Below are 19,177 nucleotides of genomic sequence, written 5' to 3' on the forward strand. Positions count from 1 at the left end.
GTAAGTCTATTTTATAATGATCCAATGATACTTTTTCAATCTTGACCTAAGTTGCTCTTTTTTGTACCAGTGCGCGAATCTATGAATGAAGCTTGATTTATTAATAAAGAAGCTTGCGAACTTTTTAATAAGACTTACTTCCCCTGAAGTTTTTCAACGAATAGTAGTGTAATTTTTTGAAAAATCTGTTTGCATTTATAATTTTTAAAATTAGATGGTTCACTTTCAGAAAAGAAAAAAGTACTTCAAATGATCTAAAATATCATGATGTCCGATTTTCATTTTTTCTTCTTGTTTCTGAGATCTTAACGAGACGAACGGACAGACGGACGGACGGACGGACAGACGGAATAGACTAGCCACACAAAACTAATAGCGTCTTTTCTTCTATCGGGGGCCGCTAAAAAGTTTAAAATTTCCAGAAAAATCGTTTATTTTGTGTGTGCACCCCATCTTCGTGGAACGCCCACTATTGAGGGTGGCGCCCGGGGCATCGCGCCCTCTTGCTCCACCTCACCACGCCTCTGACTATATTATAAATTTAGTTAGATCTAGATATAAACAAGATTAGATTTAGACATGTAGACAATTTGGGCAAGATCTATAAGCTAAAAATGGAAAACAGTAAATAATATAAAGATAGAAATATAGATCTAGTAGGGTACTTTGATAACATTGGCAGAAATGTCCCTTGGGTACTTACGTAGACCGTACTGTATGTATTGTAGCCCTAAAACAAACTTAAGACCCTCAAAAAAATAAAAGTTGACCGACTCTATTAAAGCTATAGTATTTTATGGATCTATGCAATGTTTATAATGTTGACATGAGAAAAGATCGAAAGGATTTAGATCTAGATCTACTTTTAAGAAGTACAATTTGCACATATAGTTTTTTTTTTATTTGACACATGAAAATTAAAAATATAGTCTATTGATTTCATTATTTAATAAAATTAACCTTCAACTTTGTGTTTCAAAAGCATTTTTACATAAATTCGTTCCATAAATCTGCGAATTCAAAACGTCCTGACCTACTTAACTTATAATACCATTCATTTAAGAAATCGAGAAAACCCGTTTTAATTGTCCATTTATATACTATTCATCTATCACTCCTTTCGTTTTTAATACATATGAATGTATCGGCTCCTGGTAAACCCATTTTCGCAAAACTAATTTTATTTTCGTAGCGAAATAGAAAAACTTGAAAGGATCATTAGCTAAGTTTAACTTACATCTAAATCCTAAATTAGTAAACACAAACTAAGACCTGCAGGCCGCGGGTAATGTCAGGCTAGTATTTTAATAAAATAAAACAAAAATGACCTATTGATGTAGAGCTTGATGTACGAATTACAGAGCTACCAAGATTATCCTTATATGTCACATTGCAGAGAGTTATGGCATTTTTATGTTGGTAAAATTGGACTATAGAAAGTATCCTAAAAATGAATTCGTTTTTAATTTCCCATAACTTTGTAACCATAAGTTTCTGGAAATACGGTCCAGTTATACTTTATTATATGCTCTTTAAATTCATTGATTAAAGTTGCATGCTAACTAAACCTTTGGTGGAATAAAAGTATGTAAAGAATTAGAGCATTAGGTTTTGTATAAAAAAAAAGGAAATAGATTGTTAAAAATCACCTATTATAACGTGAGTTTTGTGATTGAATTGGAAAGTGCGCTTTGAATCAAGAGCACTCATTTTTTTTCAATTAAATTGTATATATATAGCTTTCAAACGTAAGCATGCTCAGTGGGCTTTACTTCAATATCTTAAGCGAAATTATTGTCAAATCCCTAGTCCAGAGACTTACAAGAGTACGTGACAGGTTTTCAATTTTTCTTTCTAATAAAAAAATAATATTGAATGATGTTTTTGAAATCTTATTAATTTAAACCATCAAAACAAGACCAAGACCATGGCTTGAATATTCCTAGTCCATGGGCGCATTCGACTAGGGCCGCTTCTGAGTTTATGTTATCACAAACTCTCTTTTTAATCATTTTTTTATTCAAAACAACATATGCCTATTTAGGGTTTCTCTTCTCCTGCACAAATACATATTTATCATATAAAATAGAAGATACTGAACTGCAATAATAATCTATATAATAACGTACATGAATATAAAACTTACCTTTGGCCAGATAATTTTTGTGCTGATTTTTTATTTTTTCCTGAAAAAACAACAGTCTGTAGCATTACTACACTAATAATAATGAGACACTGAAAAAAATGTATGGTTATAAAAAGCTTGACTATAACAGTCAGCTAAAATAAACTTACAATAATATACATACAAAGTGACCACTAAAAATATCATTACAAAGAAAGATATGATATTTATAATCATAATAAATTATTCCTTTTGAGTGCAATATGTCTTAGCCAGTTACTGTAAAAGGATGTGTCATTTCAAGGTAGCCAATCGGAAGGCTAAATTTCACCAAAGCTTCTATTCCAATGACGTCCTTTTATATTTACTAATTAAATTAATAGGCTAATGATAAAAAGTGACATTTAAAGTGTTCTGATTAGTTGTTTCTTTCTTTATCAGGGGTTTTATAGTGATTAGATTCCGGCTCTACAAAATTATTTTAAATTATTTAATTTTATAGGGGATCATGGATTGCAGAACATCTACAAATTATGTAAGATGCAAGTTTTAAAAATACGATCAAAGCTGCACACCTTCAGCAATTAACTAGTTTCTTTACTGAGTAATTACGATTCCGAAGCCACCCCTCTGAACCTAAACAATGCTTATGTTAATGTCGGTTTGGACCACGTGTGGCATGACTTTCACCAATGGGAAGAGAAAACACTCCACGGAAAATTCCCGGCTTTATTAGATGGAGACAACATCGACAAAGCTGCTTCCTTAACATGGCTCAAAGCTGTAGGCTACATTTCTACCATGAAACAGAAGGATTTGTAATAGCTATACAGGACAGAGTAATTAGGATAGAAAAAAATCGAGAAAAGCATCCTAAAACTCAATATTGTTGGCAAATGCCGAAAATGTGGAAATGTGGGTGAGTCTTGAACACATAATGGTAGGATGTTCAGCCTTGACAGAATCTGTCTACCTTGGTCACTATAACTAAGTTGCAACCTAAGTATCTTGCGTTTTTAGTCTGTGTATGAATAAGATAAGTGGAATTACGTTTATTTTAGTTTTTTTGTTACTCTTAACAACTGACATTTTTCTGGGTAGAAAGACATACTCCAATTTGATTCCCATTTCTGTAATTCTTCTAATTCTATTTGTAAAATTTCTGTATCTTGTGTTGTTTTATTGTTCTATATATTATGCAATCGTCTGCGAATAATCTTACTTTTGTTCCTGAACTAATGCAATTTGCTAAATCATTTATGTAAATTAAAAATATTAGTGGACCAAAGACTTTTCCTTGAGTTACACCTGAGTTTACTGTTATTGGTGTTGATTTAGAGCCATTTATTATTAGTTTGTTCTCTCATTATCAGAAAATCTTTTATCCACTGATGCAATGGACCATCAATGCCAAAATATTTTAATTTTTTAAGCAAACTATGGTGATGAACTTTGTCAAAGGTTTTGGAAAAATCTAATAAGATAGCTTCTATTTGCTCACTATTATCTAAACCTTTTGAAAAATCATTAATTAGTCCTATTAGTTGTGTTTCATATGATCATTTTTTTTCTAAAGCCATGTTGGTATGGAGAAAGGACATTATGTTTGTCGGAGTGGTTAATGATATTTCTACATATTATGGGTTATAGGAGTTTATTTGTGATGCTGGTTAGTGATGCTGGTCTGTAGTTTCCTGGGTCAGATTTTTTTCCTTTTTTAAAGAGGAAGGTGACATTAGTTTATTTCCAGTCCCTTGGTATTCTGTCCTGGTTAAAAGATACCTGAAAAGGTATTTGAACACTGGTGCTAGCTCATTGCTTAGTTCGTTGAGTAATCTAGCTAGAATACCATCTGTACCATCTATAGGGATACTCCTTCTCAGGGCTTTTTCTTGACAGTACGCACCGGTACGGCGTACCTGCACCTTTTTTAAATGTTGGGAAAAATATTACTTTTCTTGTATTTTAATGTATATTATTAATTTATTAGTAGTTAAAAGTAAGACAATTAATCACTCAGTACCAGCATCTAATCACTTCTTCTTCTTCTTTGTTCTCATTGTTATGTTAAAGCGTTCATATGACTAGACCAATACATGAGATTAACTGCGCAATGGTTTCCAAATCATGGAGCTCTCCATATAGTTTTCTTTCTATTGGGTTATTTTCTAATCTCTGAGTACCGGCACCTATTTTCTTTTACAAAAAAGAAGCACTGCTCCTTCTTATTACAAATATTCGCCACAAGAGGTTCTCGAGTTTACTAATTACTTATTATATTGGATAGACTCATTTGACTGACAAAACTGTAGATTTTAAACGCTCTGATCTGCTGTTAATTGATACAAAAGAAAAAAAAGCTACCATTATTGACATCGCCGTACCACTGGAAAAACAAAGAAAATATGGGAACCTAGACTTGGAGATAATAGCGTTTTTGGAAGTTATCTAAAATAACAATATAACCCATTGGTATATCAACCGTGGGTAGAAGGACAACTGACCTCACAAATACCTTCAAGGCCCTAAGAATACTCTCGTTGCCTGTCAGAGGGAGGTACTGATACTGAACTTCCACATCAGCAGAAAATTTCCCAGTGGATATTGTTAAATATATAGGGACTACAAATTAATTTTGTTTCTCTTTAACGAAACTCGACCCTGGCAGTGCTATAGAATGAATATTCGGTCGTGTCTAACATAATAATAATATGCCTATTATAATGCATTTTAAAGAATTTTAAAATAATTTAAATACTATTTTATAGAACAAATACATAGCTAGTTTAGAGACTGAAATATTTGTATAAATTATTACTTTTGCGCCAGCAGCAGATCAAAGACAATATCAGCACAATAAAGACAATAGCGCCGAACACAGCACCAAGTATAATTCCCGGTCTCTCTTGACCTGTAATGTCTATAGAATAAATATATAGGTGGTTATCTTGAATGAACCATGGCTATTTATTTTCATTTAATTAAATAATACTTCATATTGGATCATTGTTATCACTTTTAGCCTCTTTTCTCAATCAATAAACATTTCAAGATTAACAAGATATTTGAAATCGTGCAGTTTAATTGTCAAGTCTAATGTTATTACTTTATTTATATTGAATTTATGTTATTCTCTTTACAGAATATTACATTACTCGTCTATGTACAGGTGTACACATGATACAATTTTGTGTACACTTGTAATAAAAAAAACAACCCACACATGGATTTATGTATTTTTGAAAAATATATTTACATATAAAAGAAATAATGAATGTGTGTTACTCCTGACGTACCTTTCACTTGGAGTATGTTAACGTCAACAGGAAATGCCTGTGAATACTTATCATCTCCACAAACGATGTATCCAAACATATACGTGGATTTATCCCCCTTGATTGGTCGATGACTAACACAACTCTGGTTTGAAAAAGATTGAGTGTGGTTCACTGTAATGACAGCTAGACAGTGTGATAGTGTCGTAATACAACACAGAGTTAGTTCTTCGTCTTCTTTTATCTCTATGGAAGTGTTACTCTTTGATAACGTTTGTCCATTAAGTCTCATTAGAACCTTGGATGAATCTATAAAGAGAATGCGCTTCATAAACACCAGGATTAATATATATAAATATTTATATGTATCAATTTCTCTTTGCCTCTCTCTCTCTCTCTCTCTCTCTTGATTTTCTCGTACCCCTTTAATATTTTACGTAACTCAGAGTACCCTCACCCGAAAAATAATTATTTTATACACGAAAATAATTATCAAAAAATAATAAAAAATTAAACCATTTATATAAATGTTATAGTATAAAAAACATTTATTTGGATCAATGAGAAACATAAAATTGTTAGTCTGAGATGACTGATCACATCCTACTTTAGTTCACTGATTGTCCAATTCTCTGTTCCTATTTTTTCGACTTAAAATCTACTCATACTAAAATAAGCAAACCTTTATAAATATAAAGTTGGAAAAGGCAAGATGTATTTCAGAACAGCTCTTTCTGTTAGAACCGGATACATATTTCACAAATGCAGCGATTATTATTTTATTGGGTCGTATCACATTTATAGTGATCCATGGGCCCGTTACCTACATGCGGCCGAAGTTCGAACTAATCACGAGTAATGATTTTCATAGAAACGCCACTCCAGCTATAGGTCACTAATGAAGGCGCCATTGTTGAACGACCGACCTAGTAGACTTGCAGGAATGGGTTTCCCCGAGTATGCTATTCTGCCTCAACGTGGCACTCAGGTGAAAACGATCATTTGAGGGGTAATTAGGGTAAATGAATAGCAAAACAAAACTCCTGTGGAATTGTCCAAGGGAATGTGAGAGCTTTCCCATTGCACGGAGTGGAGTTGAAAAAGAGAGCCCACGTCCCTGTCGATAATCCATGCGCCGTTCCTTAAGGGACCGTTACACTAATAGCGAGTTCTGCAGGGTTAGCTTGGTACAACATAGGAAAATGGCGGAGGTTCCCGGTGTACTCGGCCTTCGGTCATGCATTCAAGTCAATGCGCCCGGATTGCCATATATATCAGAAAAAGCAATGCTTTACATAGGCATTGACTTGGATCTCTTCCAGACAGAACGGTTGTTCAGGCAGGCTTACAAGCCTAGAGCTCGAAGAGCCTTCGGCTCAGCTCTTTTGATAATCAAACGGAATGGGTTTCCAGTTATCTCTTTCAGCTACATCTGAATCGGATTTTAAAAAACACAAAAAAACGAAAATATGACTTAAGGTAACCCCACAAGTTCCATATCCACATATTCCATATCCACATATTCCATATCCACATATTCCATATCCACATATTCCATATCCACATATTCAATACTCGTTGTCCACCTTTTTTTTACCAAAATGATGTAGAAGAACATTCCTTATGTTTTTTTTTATTTAGAATCGGTCTGAAGACTATTCCAGCGACAAACCTTCTGGCATGGATGTTTAGGTAGTGTTAAAAGTCTTACCCATTAATTTTTTATTTAAAACTCGGAGAGAGAGAGAGAGAGAGAGAGAGAGAGAGAAAGAACATTTCATAATGCTTTTACTTGATAAATATTATTCTATTAATTAATATGCTCTAACTACATTGCAAAAAAACATCTAATTTTTAGCGGCCCCCGAAAGGAGAAAAGACGCTATTAGTTTTGTGCGAAATGTCTTTCCGTCTGACCGTCTGTCCGTCTGTCCGTCCGTCCCGTTTAGATCTCGTAAACTAGAAAAGATATTGAAAATCCGACATCACAATATTTTAGACCATTCAAAGTTCTGATGCATCGGCTACTTTTTTTTCTGAAAGCGAAAATTCTAATTTTTAAAATCAGTTATGCAAGCATTTTTTTAAAGAGAAAAAGCTAATTAGTATGCATTATAAGTTAGACCTAATTTAAAATGAATAGTAATCTTATAAACGTTATTTTAATAAACATTTCTTTCATTGCGGAAATGTGGGCGCCTCAGAGTTCACTCAGCTCTAATGGGTACCTGACATTAGTTGGGGAAAAGCATAGGCGGTTGGTCGTTGTGCTGGCTACATGACACCCTCGCTAATCGTAGGCCACAAAAACAGATGAACTTTACATCATCTGTCCTATAGACCACAAGGTCTAAAAGGGGAACTAGTTAGGCCAGGTTTACATCTAACTTAACATTCACTTTTACCTATCCTTTGATCTGCGGGACCGTTGGGGCATTACACAAGATCTGTTAACCTTCTTTCTCCATTCTTATCTCTCATTTGTCTTTGATATAATTTCTTTTGCATGTTCTTTCTGAAAATATTGAAGCCTGCCTGGATGGACCTTTTCGGGGGCCGATTTTGAGTTTGTGTTTCCACACAAACTGTCTTTTGTAACCTTGATTATTTTTGTTACGTCGCCTGAATGCGTCAGCCATTCTATAAAATGTCTAGAGCTGCTGTATGTAAAGTAGGGAATCTTTTTAGAACATACGTTTCTCAAGAGAGTATTTCTATTCGCCACTAATCTAAAATATTAAAGCATATTTTTTTTTCGATACCTCAATTCAATTTTATGGAACCAGCAGAAACTTGGATTCGAGAACCTCGACAGATGATCTCAAAAACGCCTCTAACAATTTTCCTGGAAATGTATCTGTTGATGTATATCGCTAAGAAAAGAATTACTAGCTAGATGGCCGCTTGGGGGAAACTCTAGTTCGATCGTTATACTTTTGCAAAGTACATAAATAAATCAATGTAAATTTGGCTTCATTAGACCCAAATCTTGATCCAACATCAGGTTTGAAAGGACTATCGCGTTCTTGAAAGGATAACTGCGTTCCGAATGTAATGTTTTGTTGATTTAAGAATATAATAAATTAATGTTCAGGAAAAGTTTGTGCATCGTAATCTAATAAAAAAACTGTTATTTATGTAAACTTTGCTTATATTTTTACGTACTTTCTATATACATATTACGTCTAGATTCTAGCTATAGAAGTAGATCTAGACCTAGACAAGATCTAGAATTCTACCTCCTATACGTGTAATATATGCACCATTAAATAATTTGCCCGATGGCCTAATTGGTAGAATATTCAGTCAAGAAACTGATAGGTGTCAACATCACGAGTTCAATTATGTTTGTAAATATTTTATTTTAAGTTGGATAATGGGGTTATTTTCTTTTTAAAATATGTATTTCTTTCTCATGCTTTTTTTGTTTAATTTATGATTGCCCATCTGGTTGCTGTTCAACAATTTTATGGTGTTACTAAATAGTTGATAGAAAAGAAGTTTCCTATTGTGAATGAAAGATGGAAGTGACAATGATATTTGATAACGTTAATACGACAGAAGATCTACTCATTTATAAAACACCTTGGCAGCCTATGCAATGATTAGGCAAAGTGCAAAACGAAGAATCATTTCCTACTTTGTCATGAATGTGTACACCAAAAAGACGATTATTTAAAATTAAGATAACTAGTTTATTTTAATTACATTCATTTTACTTTCAAATCATTTTTCCTTTTTCTTTAAATAGAAACAAAAATAAGTCCGTACCTAAAATTCTGGATAGCTGTACAGGAGTGCTATTGTAAAAAATCCCATTAAATTCGCCAGCGAGTCGCCAATGTGATTCACTGAGTTCTTTAGTAGCATTGACAGATAGTGTTGTTGTATATGAGTACAAGTCTCCATCTCTAGTGCACTTAAAATCTGATGATGTTTCACAGTGATTCAGATATACTGCTTTGTACTGAAATGATATGAAAGATCTATTAATTCACTTGATGTATTTATTAAGCATTTTAAAGAAATACGGATTTAGTTTTCTTTTATAATTCCTCTTTTCAGGTTGTACATTTATCGGCAAAAAAAAGATGAAAACATGTGGGAACAAATGAACAAAGCAAAAACAGATGTTCCTGGGCAAGGATCTCCCCCAAAACAGCACATACAATTGCCTTAGAAATTAGACCGTGGATGTATATCAGAGAAAATAATTACTGGATAATTGTCCACACTAGAAAAAAATCTTCTTTGACCATTATATAACTATGAAAAAAATGGTTTTAGGGCTAGAAAAACTTTATTATAAACAAATTACGTCTTTTGAATAAAGAAGGGCCTTTTTACTGAAAAATTGATTAAATTAATGTCCTGAAAATTTTGGGCCACCATCTTCTTAGTCTAGATCTGTAATTCTATTAATATGTCTCCTTCTGTCTCGGATGGATGCGCCCAGATGAGTCACGGGCTTTGGTTTTATCTTGAGACGGGGCAGAATCGGGACTGTTTGATCAAGCCAATTCTACAGCGGGAGGGTTTGCCACAGTTCGTGCATATGTATGCATCTATCCTAGGGCTGGCTTATGGGAAGCTATATTTTTCTTTCTCCTGGATGATGCAGCTTTTTTTTTTTTTTTTTTTGTTCTTTTTTTGCTCTCGGCGAAGTTCATAGCAGAACGTACAGTCTGTCTTGGGCTATCTCCTCCTACATACTTTGGTTGATTCCTGTGGCTTTCATGTCTCGCTTGCAGAAATCTCTGTAGGTTAGTCTTTGGGCTATCCTTGGATCTGAATCCATCCACAAGCTCATCGTATTGGATTTTTCTAGGGATTATTCTATATGGCATTTGGGTGACAGGTCCAAGACAGCGTTGTCTACTCTGTGTCAAAAGAGCATAGATGATGTGCATATGGGCTCGTTTCGAAATGTCCTGGTTGGAGACATGATCTCTCCAGGAGATGCACATTATAGGTCCAGGCAGCGTAAGTGGAAGCTATTTATTATATGCTCTTGATGCATGTAAGTTGCCCAGCTCTCACTGCCTTAAAGAAGTGTACTCAGAACACCGGACTTGTAGACTGGGGTTTTGGTTGCCGTAGTCAATTTGGTATTTTCCCAGACGCGCTTGGATTGTTTTGCCATTGCTGCAGAAACCTTTCCATTTTTTTTTGTCAGCTCAGTGTCAAAGTCTAAGTTGCTGGCTGTTGTTGTTCCCAAGTATGTGAATTCCTGCACCAATGTAAGTGTGTGATTTCCAATATGTATCGCTGGTATTTCTGCAACATCTTGTGCCAGGATTTCAGTCTTGCAGAGGCTAACTGTAAGGTTAAACTTTTGACAAGCAGCTGCCAGAGAATTCGCAAGTCTCTGTAATTCTTCTTGTGAATGGGATTTGAGTGCCGAACAGCAGTTTTCTAATCAAGATACGCCGTCTCTTCGTTTTGGCTTTAACCCTATTAAGATAATTATATAAAATCTAATATATTTATACATTTTTTTAAGCAGAATCTTTTCTCCGTAATAGTGTGTGTGTGTGGGGGGGGGAATGGTTCGGGTTAAAAAAAAGTTCCATTTCTAAAAATAGAACATTTATTGGCTACTAAGAGCAAAAAAATCGCTTTCAAAGATGCATGCATAGAGAAGAAATCATCTTCTTATAAAAATATTTTTTTTACATTTGTATGCTTTCTTGTTAAAGTGTATCTGCTTGGTGATGTAGTGAATGTTTTGTTGCTAAAAGTCCTAATTATGTGTTGAGAATTATTTCAGTAGAGAAAGTGAATGGAGAAAGTACTTTTTTGCATAGATAGATAAAATACTTAATTACTTACTAAAGTATAGTTCGTTGAGCTTATTAAGTTTACTTCTATTGCAATATACGTTTCATCTTCTTTAAAGTCTCCATAAAAGCGTGCATGTCCTTCTAAAACGATTTCTTCACTTTCCAGGATATCTTGTTCACATTTAGAGTAGCTTGGGTTAAGTTTAATAAAGAGACTTGTTTCAACATTGGCTTACAAAAATGAGAATGTAATCAATCAATTAGTAGGAAGTAAATATATAAAGAAATACACGGAAAGATGCATATTAATTAAATAATAGTATATTATTATTAAAGTAATTGTGCCCAATACATTTTGTCCAGAAGCTATATCATTGTCAAGAGTGTATATTAAGGGCCGTATTACAATTGTGTCTCTGCAGTTTTTAACACCATATGTTTTGATGGGCCGAATAGCATAGTGCCACAAGAATGAAGGACGTAACTGGCTGGATGTAGAATTGTTCTATATTCTAAACGATGATGAATAGACTTATCATGTGCTTGTAAATATAATCCTTCTACAAATTATGTAGCAACTGACAATTTATTTAATTCGATTACCAGCTAGACCAAATCTGCATTGTATCTCGAGTAATAATACTTGTTGCCTCCCTTGCTTATGTTTAATTGAGGTTGTTACCTTCCTTGCTTTGTTCTTATATTTATATATATATTATATTTGTTATTAACAATCTCTTTAATCAATGTTATTTGTAAAAGTAATCTTATCAATCTGACGAATGCACCTCAATCGAGGGCATCGATAAGATGCATGAGAGATGTGTCCTAATTTGCCTGTTTTATCCGCAACCGCCCTAAGGTGCGTAATAGTATTTGGTACTTGCCACTACTGCCTATGTGATACTCATCGATCACATCTACGTTTTCAACTTACTGCCCATGGTAGATCAGTTCTGCCTGCATTACTCTTTGTGCCCAAGGTAGCCTACTGTGCCCGCCGACCCCATCGACTTTGGATTGACACCCTAACCCAAACATTGAGTTACCGACGACCATCTATCCGCTAGGGGGCCATCTCCAGCTGCAAGCCACCCATCAAAGAGCACAGCCAGCTATGACTCTAAGATAAGTTCAATCTTCAAAAAAGTGTTACATTCTCTCTATCATCAGGGCTAAGAATGATGGAGAAAGACGATAGACGATTCTTCCATGGTGCCCCAACAGACTAAGGGATATGTAAAGGTAAAGGTAAAAAGGTCTTTGTAGCTAATGCAAACTTTCTTGTTGCAAAGTCTTCCTCCCTTTGAATTGTCTGCTTTGGTTGTACAGTAATATATTGCTGACAAAATTTGACTGCCGTTGGCACATCTTTCGGTTTCCTTTCACGAAGAAAAGCCTCTTAGGGTTGCATGATGTGAGGATCTTGTCTCTGATGAACAGATCAATGAGACATCCGAATGTCTTTTCAGTGTTAGACAATTCGACCCAAAGCATGAGGTATCTTGGCCTCAACAAATTCAGAGAATGCCTCGTTTCTCTCTGGTTTAGCTTTATGGAACTTCTCTCTATACCCATCATCTGTCAAGTTGTATCTTTTTATTAATACCTCCTTCACCTTGTCATATTCTTCTAAGTCTTTCTTAGAAACGTTGATACACACTTGCAGTGCCTTTCGCTGTAAAAAAGTGTAAAGATGACTTCCCCACTGAGTTTTAGGTAAATCTGTAGCTTTGAACATGAACTTCAAATCTAGTCAAATATGCATCCATCTGATTGACTTTTTGTGTGCCACGTGAGCGCACACTTCAAAATTTCACAGCTGAATTGTTCTTGACGTTTTCGCAATGACAAACCACATTTTTGCTTAATGCCTAACAAGGCTGAATCTAGTAACTGGAAGAACGATCCTCCAAATATTTCTTCTAGCTTTCTATTATATTTAGCTCAAAAGTAGAAACTACATTAGTGTCTCACTAAGTCTACGTGTGTCCCTGGTTTCAGATGTAAGAAGAATACACTCAATGACTCGGTCAAAACGAACACGGAACATTGTTACTCATGATCGCATCTAGCACACGCTGGCCTCTGTCCTTGTCTTAAAACTAGCACACTTCCGGTCATTCTCGCATACGTTCCAATTGTCATACATAAGTTAAAATAGATTATACACTCAGTCTCATACACACATTCATCCGTGACAGTGTGGGAGAAATAGCGTGTACACACTTTTTATCAAACACACAGATTGAGTTGATATAAGCTTTGTAAAACTTACGTTGAATTATAGGTAGGATTACAGCATTGCTACTAAACTCATATCCATTGTAGGAGCCATTCATTTTCCATTCTGATTGGTTGAATTCTATCATAGTGGTTGTGTTGAGATAAATTAAAAACGTGTTCTTGTCTTGAACACAATAGAAACTTGCACGCGCCATGCACTGTTTAAAATCCAATGTGTCGAACTGTACAGTAGAAAACGTGATATTATTTTTTGTTATCTTGTAAATCTAAATTCTGATTATGGAAACATTCCAATGCTTAAAAACAATATTTATAACTTACATACCATATGAAAATCAGTATTGTCATTTTTTCTGTAATTTATTTTTAAAAAGTTGTATAAGTCATCGTGTGGCGCTGTTTGTACCGTCACATTGCCACGTAAGATGAATTGTTGTTTTGTTCTCAAAATTGATGTATCGTTGTACTCATACAATATTGCTTTGACTTCTTCAGATTTACATAGAGCTGAAAGATAAATTGCGGGTTTAGAGATTAGAGATTAGGGTTAATTGTTAAAGAAACATAAGCACACTATAAGTCAGGTCATTTTGGAGTCCTGTCTGTCCTACCTGATTGAATGTCTTAAAGGCCTTGTCATAGATTTAAAACTATATCGTATTTAATGGATTTATGGTATTGCAATATCATTTAAGCAGGAGGCCAGATCATGTCATGAAAATGTGTTTTTTGAAAAGTGCATAAAACGTTTAAAACATTATTGATTAATGTTATGTACCGTGTCTTATTGGCGTTGCTAGAATTTTCAGAAAAAAAACCGAAACAATCTTTTTTAATGAATATTTAGCTATAATTTGTAAAAAAAATGTAAATGTTTTTTGTGATGTTTCAACTTCAGAATTAAATGTAAAATAAGTTAGCAGAGCAATACCAAACAAATGTTGGCATTCATTTAATTCTCACAAAAACATTCGGTAATTAGAATTTTTTTTTTTTTGAGAGGAAGAAACACTAGTGTTGGACTCAGAGTTTCAATTGTCTTTTATTCTTTTAGTGTGATCTAAATGTGACTGGTAGACAGAGCCTGACACAAAACACACAAAAGTAAGCGGAATTTATTCTGACGTAGGCCTAAAACCTTTGGAGTAACTATTCTAGTACCACGTGGCCGCGGCCTTCACGCTACTGAACTAAACTCGATGCATAAAAATGTTACTACAATTATGAAAATGTAATTGCTTTCTTTTTAATCTTGCGAATCACTCTGACAAACTGAGATCCTTTTGGAAAGCCATTTTTAATGTTTCTAGTGGATGTCAATTTTAACTTACCCAAAGACATAACTGCTGTGGCAATTAGTAGTTGAAGCATAAAGTGCATTTTGTCTTGTCAAGTTTTTTATTTCTTTTGAATAAAAATATTATAATTCATTATTAAATTTTGGAGAGAATGGCTAACATTGTAAAAAAATTGAATTTGACGAAAAAGAAATAGAATAAGAGAAATTCTGAAATGGTTAATTACTCTTAAGTAGTAAATTTTAGTCTATATTTTCTTTGGTAATACTTATAATAACTAATATTACCGAAACAGTTAATTTTTCAAACTAAATAAACAAAAGCGTTTTATGTTACAATGAATGAATATATATATATATATCATAACGTTTACATGGAAATAAATATATGTAACGTTTTCCATTTTTGTTCTTAACAATTTAGGGGATTCCCGTACTGACCAGTAACAGACTAAAAACGTAAAATACCTAGGTGTTGTAATAAATGAAAAAAAAACTGTCATTGATTCCCCATATTGGTAAAACTATCAAAAAATCAAACAAAGCATTTGGGTTTATTAAAAGAAATTTCTATAAATCAAATAAGAACATAAAACTAAAATGTTATTTAACCTTGGTTAGGCCAGTAATAGAATATGCATCCTCCGTTTGGGACCCCTCAACTCAAGAAAACATTTTTAAAAACTGGAACAGACACAAAATAGTGCAGTGAGATTCATAACAAACGAATATTTACATTTGACTAGAGTAACACCTTTAGTAAAATCACTAAATTTAGAAAGCCTTCAGGATAGAAGACTCAAAAGTAAAGTAGCAATTATACATAAAACACTGAACCATAATCTTCAAATACAAAAACAAAATTTAATAAAATACTCTGAAAGATACAAAGAGAAAGGCAAATTCCTCATTCCATATGCTAGGACAAATTTGTACAAATGCCTGAGCTAGCCAAGAAAACCAGTGAATTGGCAGAATTTAAGTCATTGGTTAATATGCATGACTGAATGCAAGACGCGTAGGACGTAATCATCTTCTTTTTTGAAGTAACGTCTGTATGATATAAGACTTGAACTTCCAGGAAATATCAGCTGTCATGTCCGCATAGATACAAATACGTCTAGTATTTTGTTATACTGGTTAAGTTATGTTATCATGTTTGTTAAAATCTTTCCACTCTAACAAAAATTGGACTTATTATATTATCATTCTTTTTTCGTTTTAATAAGCTTCAAAAAAAATAATTGTATAACAATTAAAAATAATTGAAATCTAGTTCAAAATATTGCAATGATCTAACTACATGTTTGAGCTACTGGATAATCTAACTAAATTAAATGAACTAATACTTTTATGTGTTCACCTAATTTAGACCACAGTAAATAAGCCTTATTAAGGGAATTTATTTGCTTATTATATATTTTTATAGACAGAGTTTTGTATCCTATGATGTGTGGTTTTGTTGGGGGGGGGGGGGGGTTTAGAGTTAAACATGTTGAAAACTACATCAACTTTTATTTTCTAAGAAAATTCTAGATTTAGAATGAAAAGATTAACACCATTTTTGTTAGCTCTATTCATTCTTACTGGTTAGTAATGTTTGTTTGTTTGTTTTTAACAATAAGATACAAATATTATTTTATTCAATCGAACTAGCTTTAATCTCACCAACGACAGGATTACATATTCGCTTTTGTATTTGTTTTTCCATTTTGCATTTGTCTTTCACTACTGTCTGCAACATTTTTATTAGAGTGGGTAAGCTTCTAATCAGGTGTGATTTAATAATCTGCAACTTCGTGAAGTGTTTAAGCTAGGCTTTGTTATCACTCATATATTTTTTACTATGTCAATGATAAAAATAGCATACATGAATAGACCTATTGTTATGTCACGATTAGGAATTAGTTATTGTTTCATACAAGCAGACCATTGGGATGAATTTTTTGAACCAGCTTATGTTTGAGACAGACCATTCGAATAGGGGTAATACAAATGATAATCTTAAAAGTATTAAAAGAAATTATTTTTTCACTTCGAGAAAAAAGTAATTTGCAATTTATTTGTCACACTTGTTTCTTGTCATCAGATAGTACGAATTCGCTCAAGTCGGTTTTTCGTGCTGCCTTTAGGCGCTCAGTAAACAACTCTGCTTGAGTCGGGTGTTGATCCTCTTGCCACTTTAGTCAAGCCAAGCTCAAGCGTACTTAGCCTCTCCGCCACACTTCCATATCATTCCTGCTCTCTCTAAAAAAATATAAATTTATCTTTCTTTTTATTTATATATCAGATGATTATACATAGTAGTATTTATGCTCAGCGATCAAATATGTACATATTATCATTTTTAAAGGACTGAAACAGAATAATAATTAGTGTGGTGCATGTACTAGAACAGAAGTTTTCAAACTGTGTTCTGCGGACCCCCAGTGTCCACGAGACGACCATAAGGGGTCCGCAGAAAGCTCAAAATTGAATTAATTCAAAATAATAATCAGCTCGCCTCTCTGTGCTGTTTAATAATGAACTATTCAATGACGACGTCATTGTTGGCGCTGCTTGGCAAAACAACAATGATTGTTAACAGGTGATAGAATAGAATTTTATTTTACGAATGAAAATAAACTTTACTTATTTTACAAACCATAGAATGTGTTTCTTTAAATTTATCTACTTTTTAAACTAAACAAGTCGGTCTTTCACTTTCGTATCTTTATAACACCATTGAAAGAAGTTTTTCGTTAAATTATGGAAACAAAAACTTTAAGTGAAAGAGTGTTATAGAAATAGTGGCAAGGTACTGACTTTAACTGCGTTCTTCATGTCGGGATAGCTTATAATAGTCATCGTTTTACTAGAATTAGGGATGTGAGCTGGTCCAATTCTCATGTATTTTAATCTTTATCATTTTCTTAATTTCTTCTGGGTAGAGAGGAAAAATCCTTTATTTGTTCATTTGTCCATATTTGGTCAGTCTGTTCTGTATTATTTTTCGCCTTAGAAGCAGACAATACAAAATGAGACAACATATGATCCTGAAGCTTTAAGTAGGGGCTAGCTAAACTTGCCCTTGTAGAGCATCACTAGAGAATGCTGACCAGAGTGATAAAGCTCTTAAGGATTCAAATATTAAGGCATTAAATAGCACACATTGTCATGATTATGCCAGTGGCTTTCGATATGCGATTCATACAGACAAATCAGGCTGCGTCGTGGTTCCGCTAATATCGTATGGCTTGTAAAGGGGTCCTTGAAGTGAAAAATTTTGAGAATCTTTGACTAGAATACATGGACGAAGGCAGGGAACCCCTGCCATCTTCTTATCTTTACAAAGCTAACCTCATGGGAATCGCCATTAGTGTAACGGTCCCTTAAGGAACGGCGCATGTATTATCGACAGGGACGTGGAAGCTCTCTTTCAACTCTACACCGTGCAATGTGAAAGCTCTCGCATTCTGTCTAGACACTCTCACAGGAGTTTTGGGTGACCCGACAAAATAGCGCGGACAAAATAGCGCCGAGAAAACAGATCCGATAAAATAGGGCGAAATTTCCCGACAAAAATAGTTCAAGACAAAATAGCGCGGACTTATATATGATGTGTATAAAGTACTGGATTTTAGTAAGTAAAGCGGCATTTTTCGTTGAGGCCATTATATTCATCAATATTAATAGATCTAAAAGAATGTTATATTTGCAAAGAAAGAGAGTACTTTAAAATGTTATCTTATTTTCCTTTTTCATCCATGTTTAAATTGCTTAATAATTATTTTGAAATGTAGTTACCCCGTTCAATGTTTAGTTAAATGATGATGTGTGTTACACATTTGTGTTATAGTAAAATAAGACATCTTGATTATCTGCGGCATCTCTCTTTGATCAAATCAGAGCGTCTCTTTTCGCAACATTGGCAAACTTAGCTGTGTCAGGATAAGTTAAGCTGGCGATCATTATTCTTATCTGTAAATACTGCCTTCGAAGAACGAAATGATGCTCTGACAGATGTTGAAGGGAATTTGTATGAATATTGGAAGGACAGCTATATTGGTCGCCAGAAAGGAAACCGCAGAGCGACTCCAAGATTTTCGATAGCATAATGGAATGTTAGAGAATGGGTGCAGAACAATCTACCACAAACTAACGATTCAGTGCATTTCAGCTGTCTATTGACAGTAATCACTCCAATGTCTACAAGTTAATCTCTTACTCTTTGTTTTACAGCAATTATATTATACAAATGTCTGAACAGTAGCTTTTTTTAAAAAATAGGGTTAATTCTAAAACTACAAAAAAATTGAGGACCAGTAACTAACATACACACATATACACCACTTGTTACAGGAGAACACTGAGAACAAGATTCTTAGATACAAGTAAAGTAAAGCAGTAAGCAAGACATTGTACCTCCAACTTAACAGACGTCTTGCAGCTATATTGTTAATGTATGGAA

General features: G+C 34.0%; 1 protein-coding gene across 3 annotated transcripts in view; it reads right to left on the minus strand.

Moving 5' to 3' along the window:
* LOC106078192 (uncharacterized) overlaps window positions 1-19,177 on the minus strand; it is a 58,230-nt gene that overhangs the window by 26,883 nt on the left and 12,170 nt on the right. The window contains exons 2-10 of one of the 3 annotated variants that reach the window (XM_056009612.1): window positions 16,800-16,974; window positions 14,762-14,834; window positions 13,756-13,937; window positions 13,462-13,651; window positions 11,233-11,414; window positions 9,172-9,367; window positions 5,422-5,709; window positions 4,944-5,045; window positions 2,147-2,186 (exon numbers count right to left, since the gene is read on the minus strand). In XM_056009612.1, the coding sequence (XP_055865587.1) occupies window positions 2,147-2,186; window positions 4,944-5,045; window positions 5,422-5,709; window positions 9,172-9,367; window positions 11,233-11,414; window positions 13,462-13,651; window positions 13,756-13,937; window positions 14,762-14,810 (1,229 nt within the window). In that variant the 5' untranslated portion in view covers window positions 14,811-14,834; window positions 16,800-16,974. Of the gene's footprint in view, window positions 1-2,146; window positions 2,187-4,943; window positions 5,046-5,421; window positions 5,710-9,171; window positions 9,368-11,232; window positions 11,415-13,461; window positions 13,652-13,755; window positions 13,938-14,761; window positions 14,835-15,101; window positions 16,181-16,799; window positions 16,975-19,177 lie in introns of those variants that run through there. The other 2 variants (XM_056009610.1, XM_056009611.1) reach the window with 2 other exon arrangements.

The sequence above is a fragment of the Biomphalaria glabrata genome, chromosome 14 (genome assembly GCF_947242115.1).
Source record: "Biomphalaria glabrata chromosome 14, xgBioGlab47.1, whole genome shotgun sequence".
Taxonomy (NCBI): Eukaryota; Metazoa; Mollusca; class Gastropoda; family Planorbidae; genus Biomphalaria; species Biomphalaria glabrata.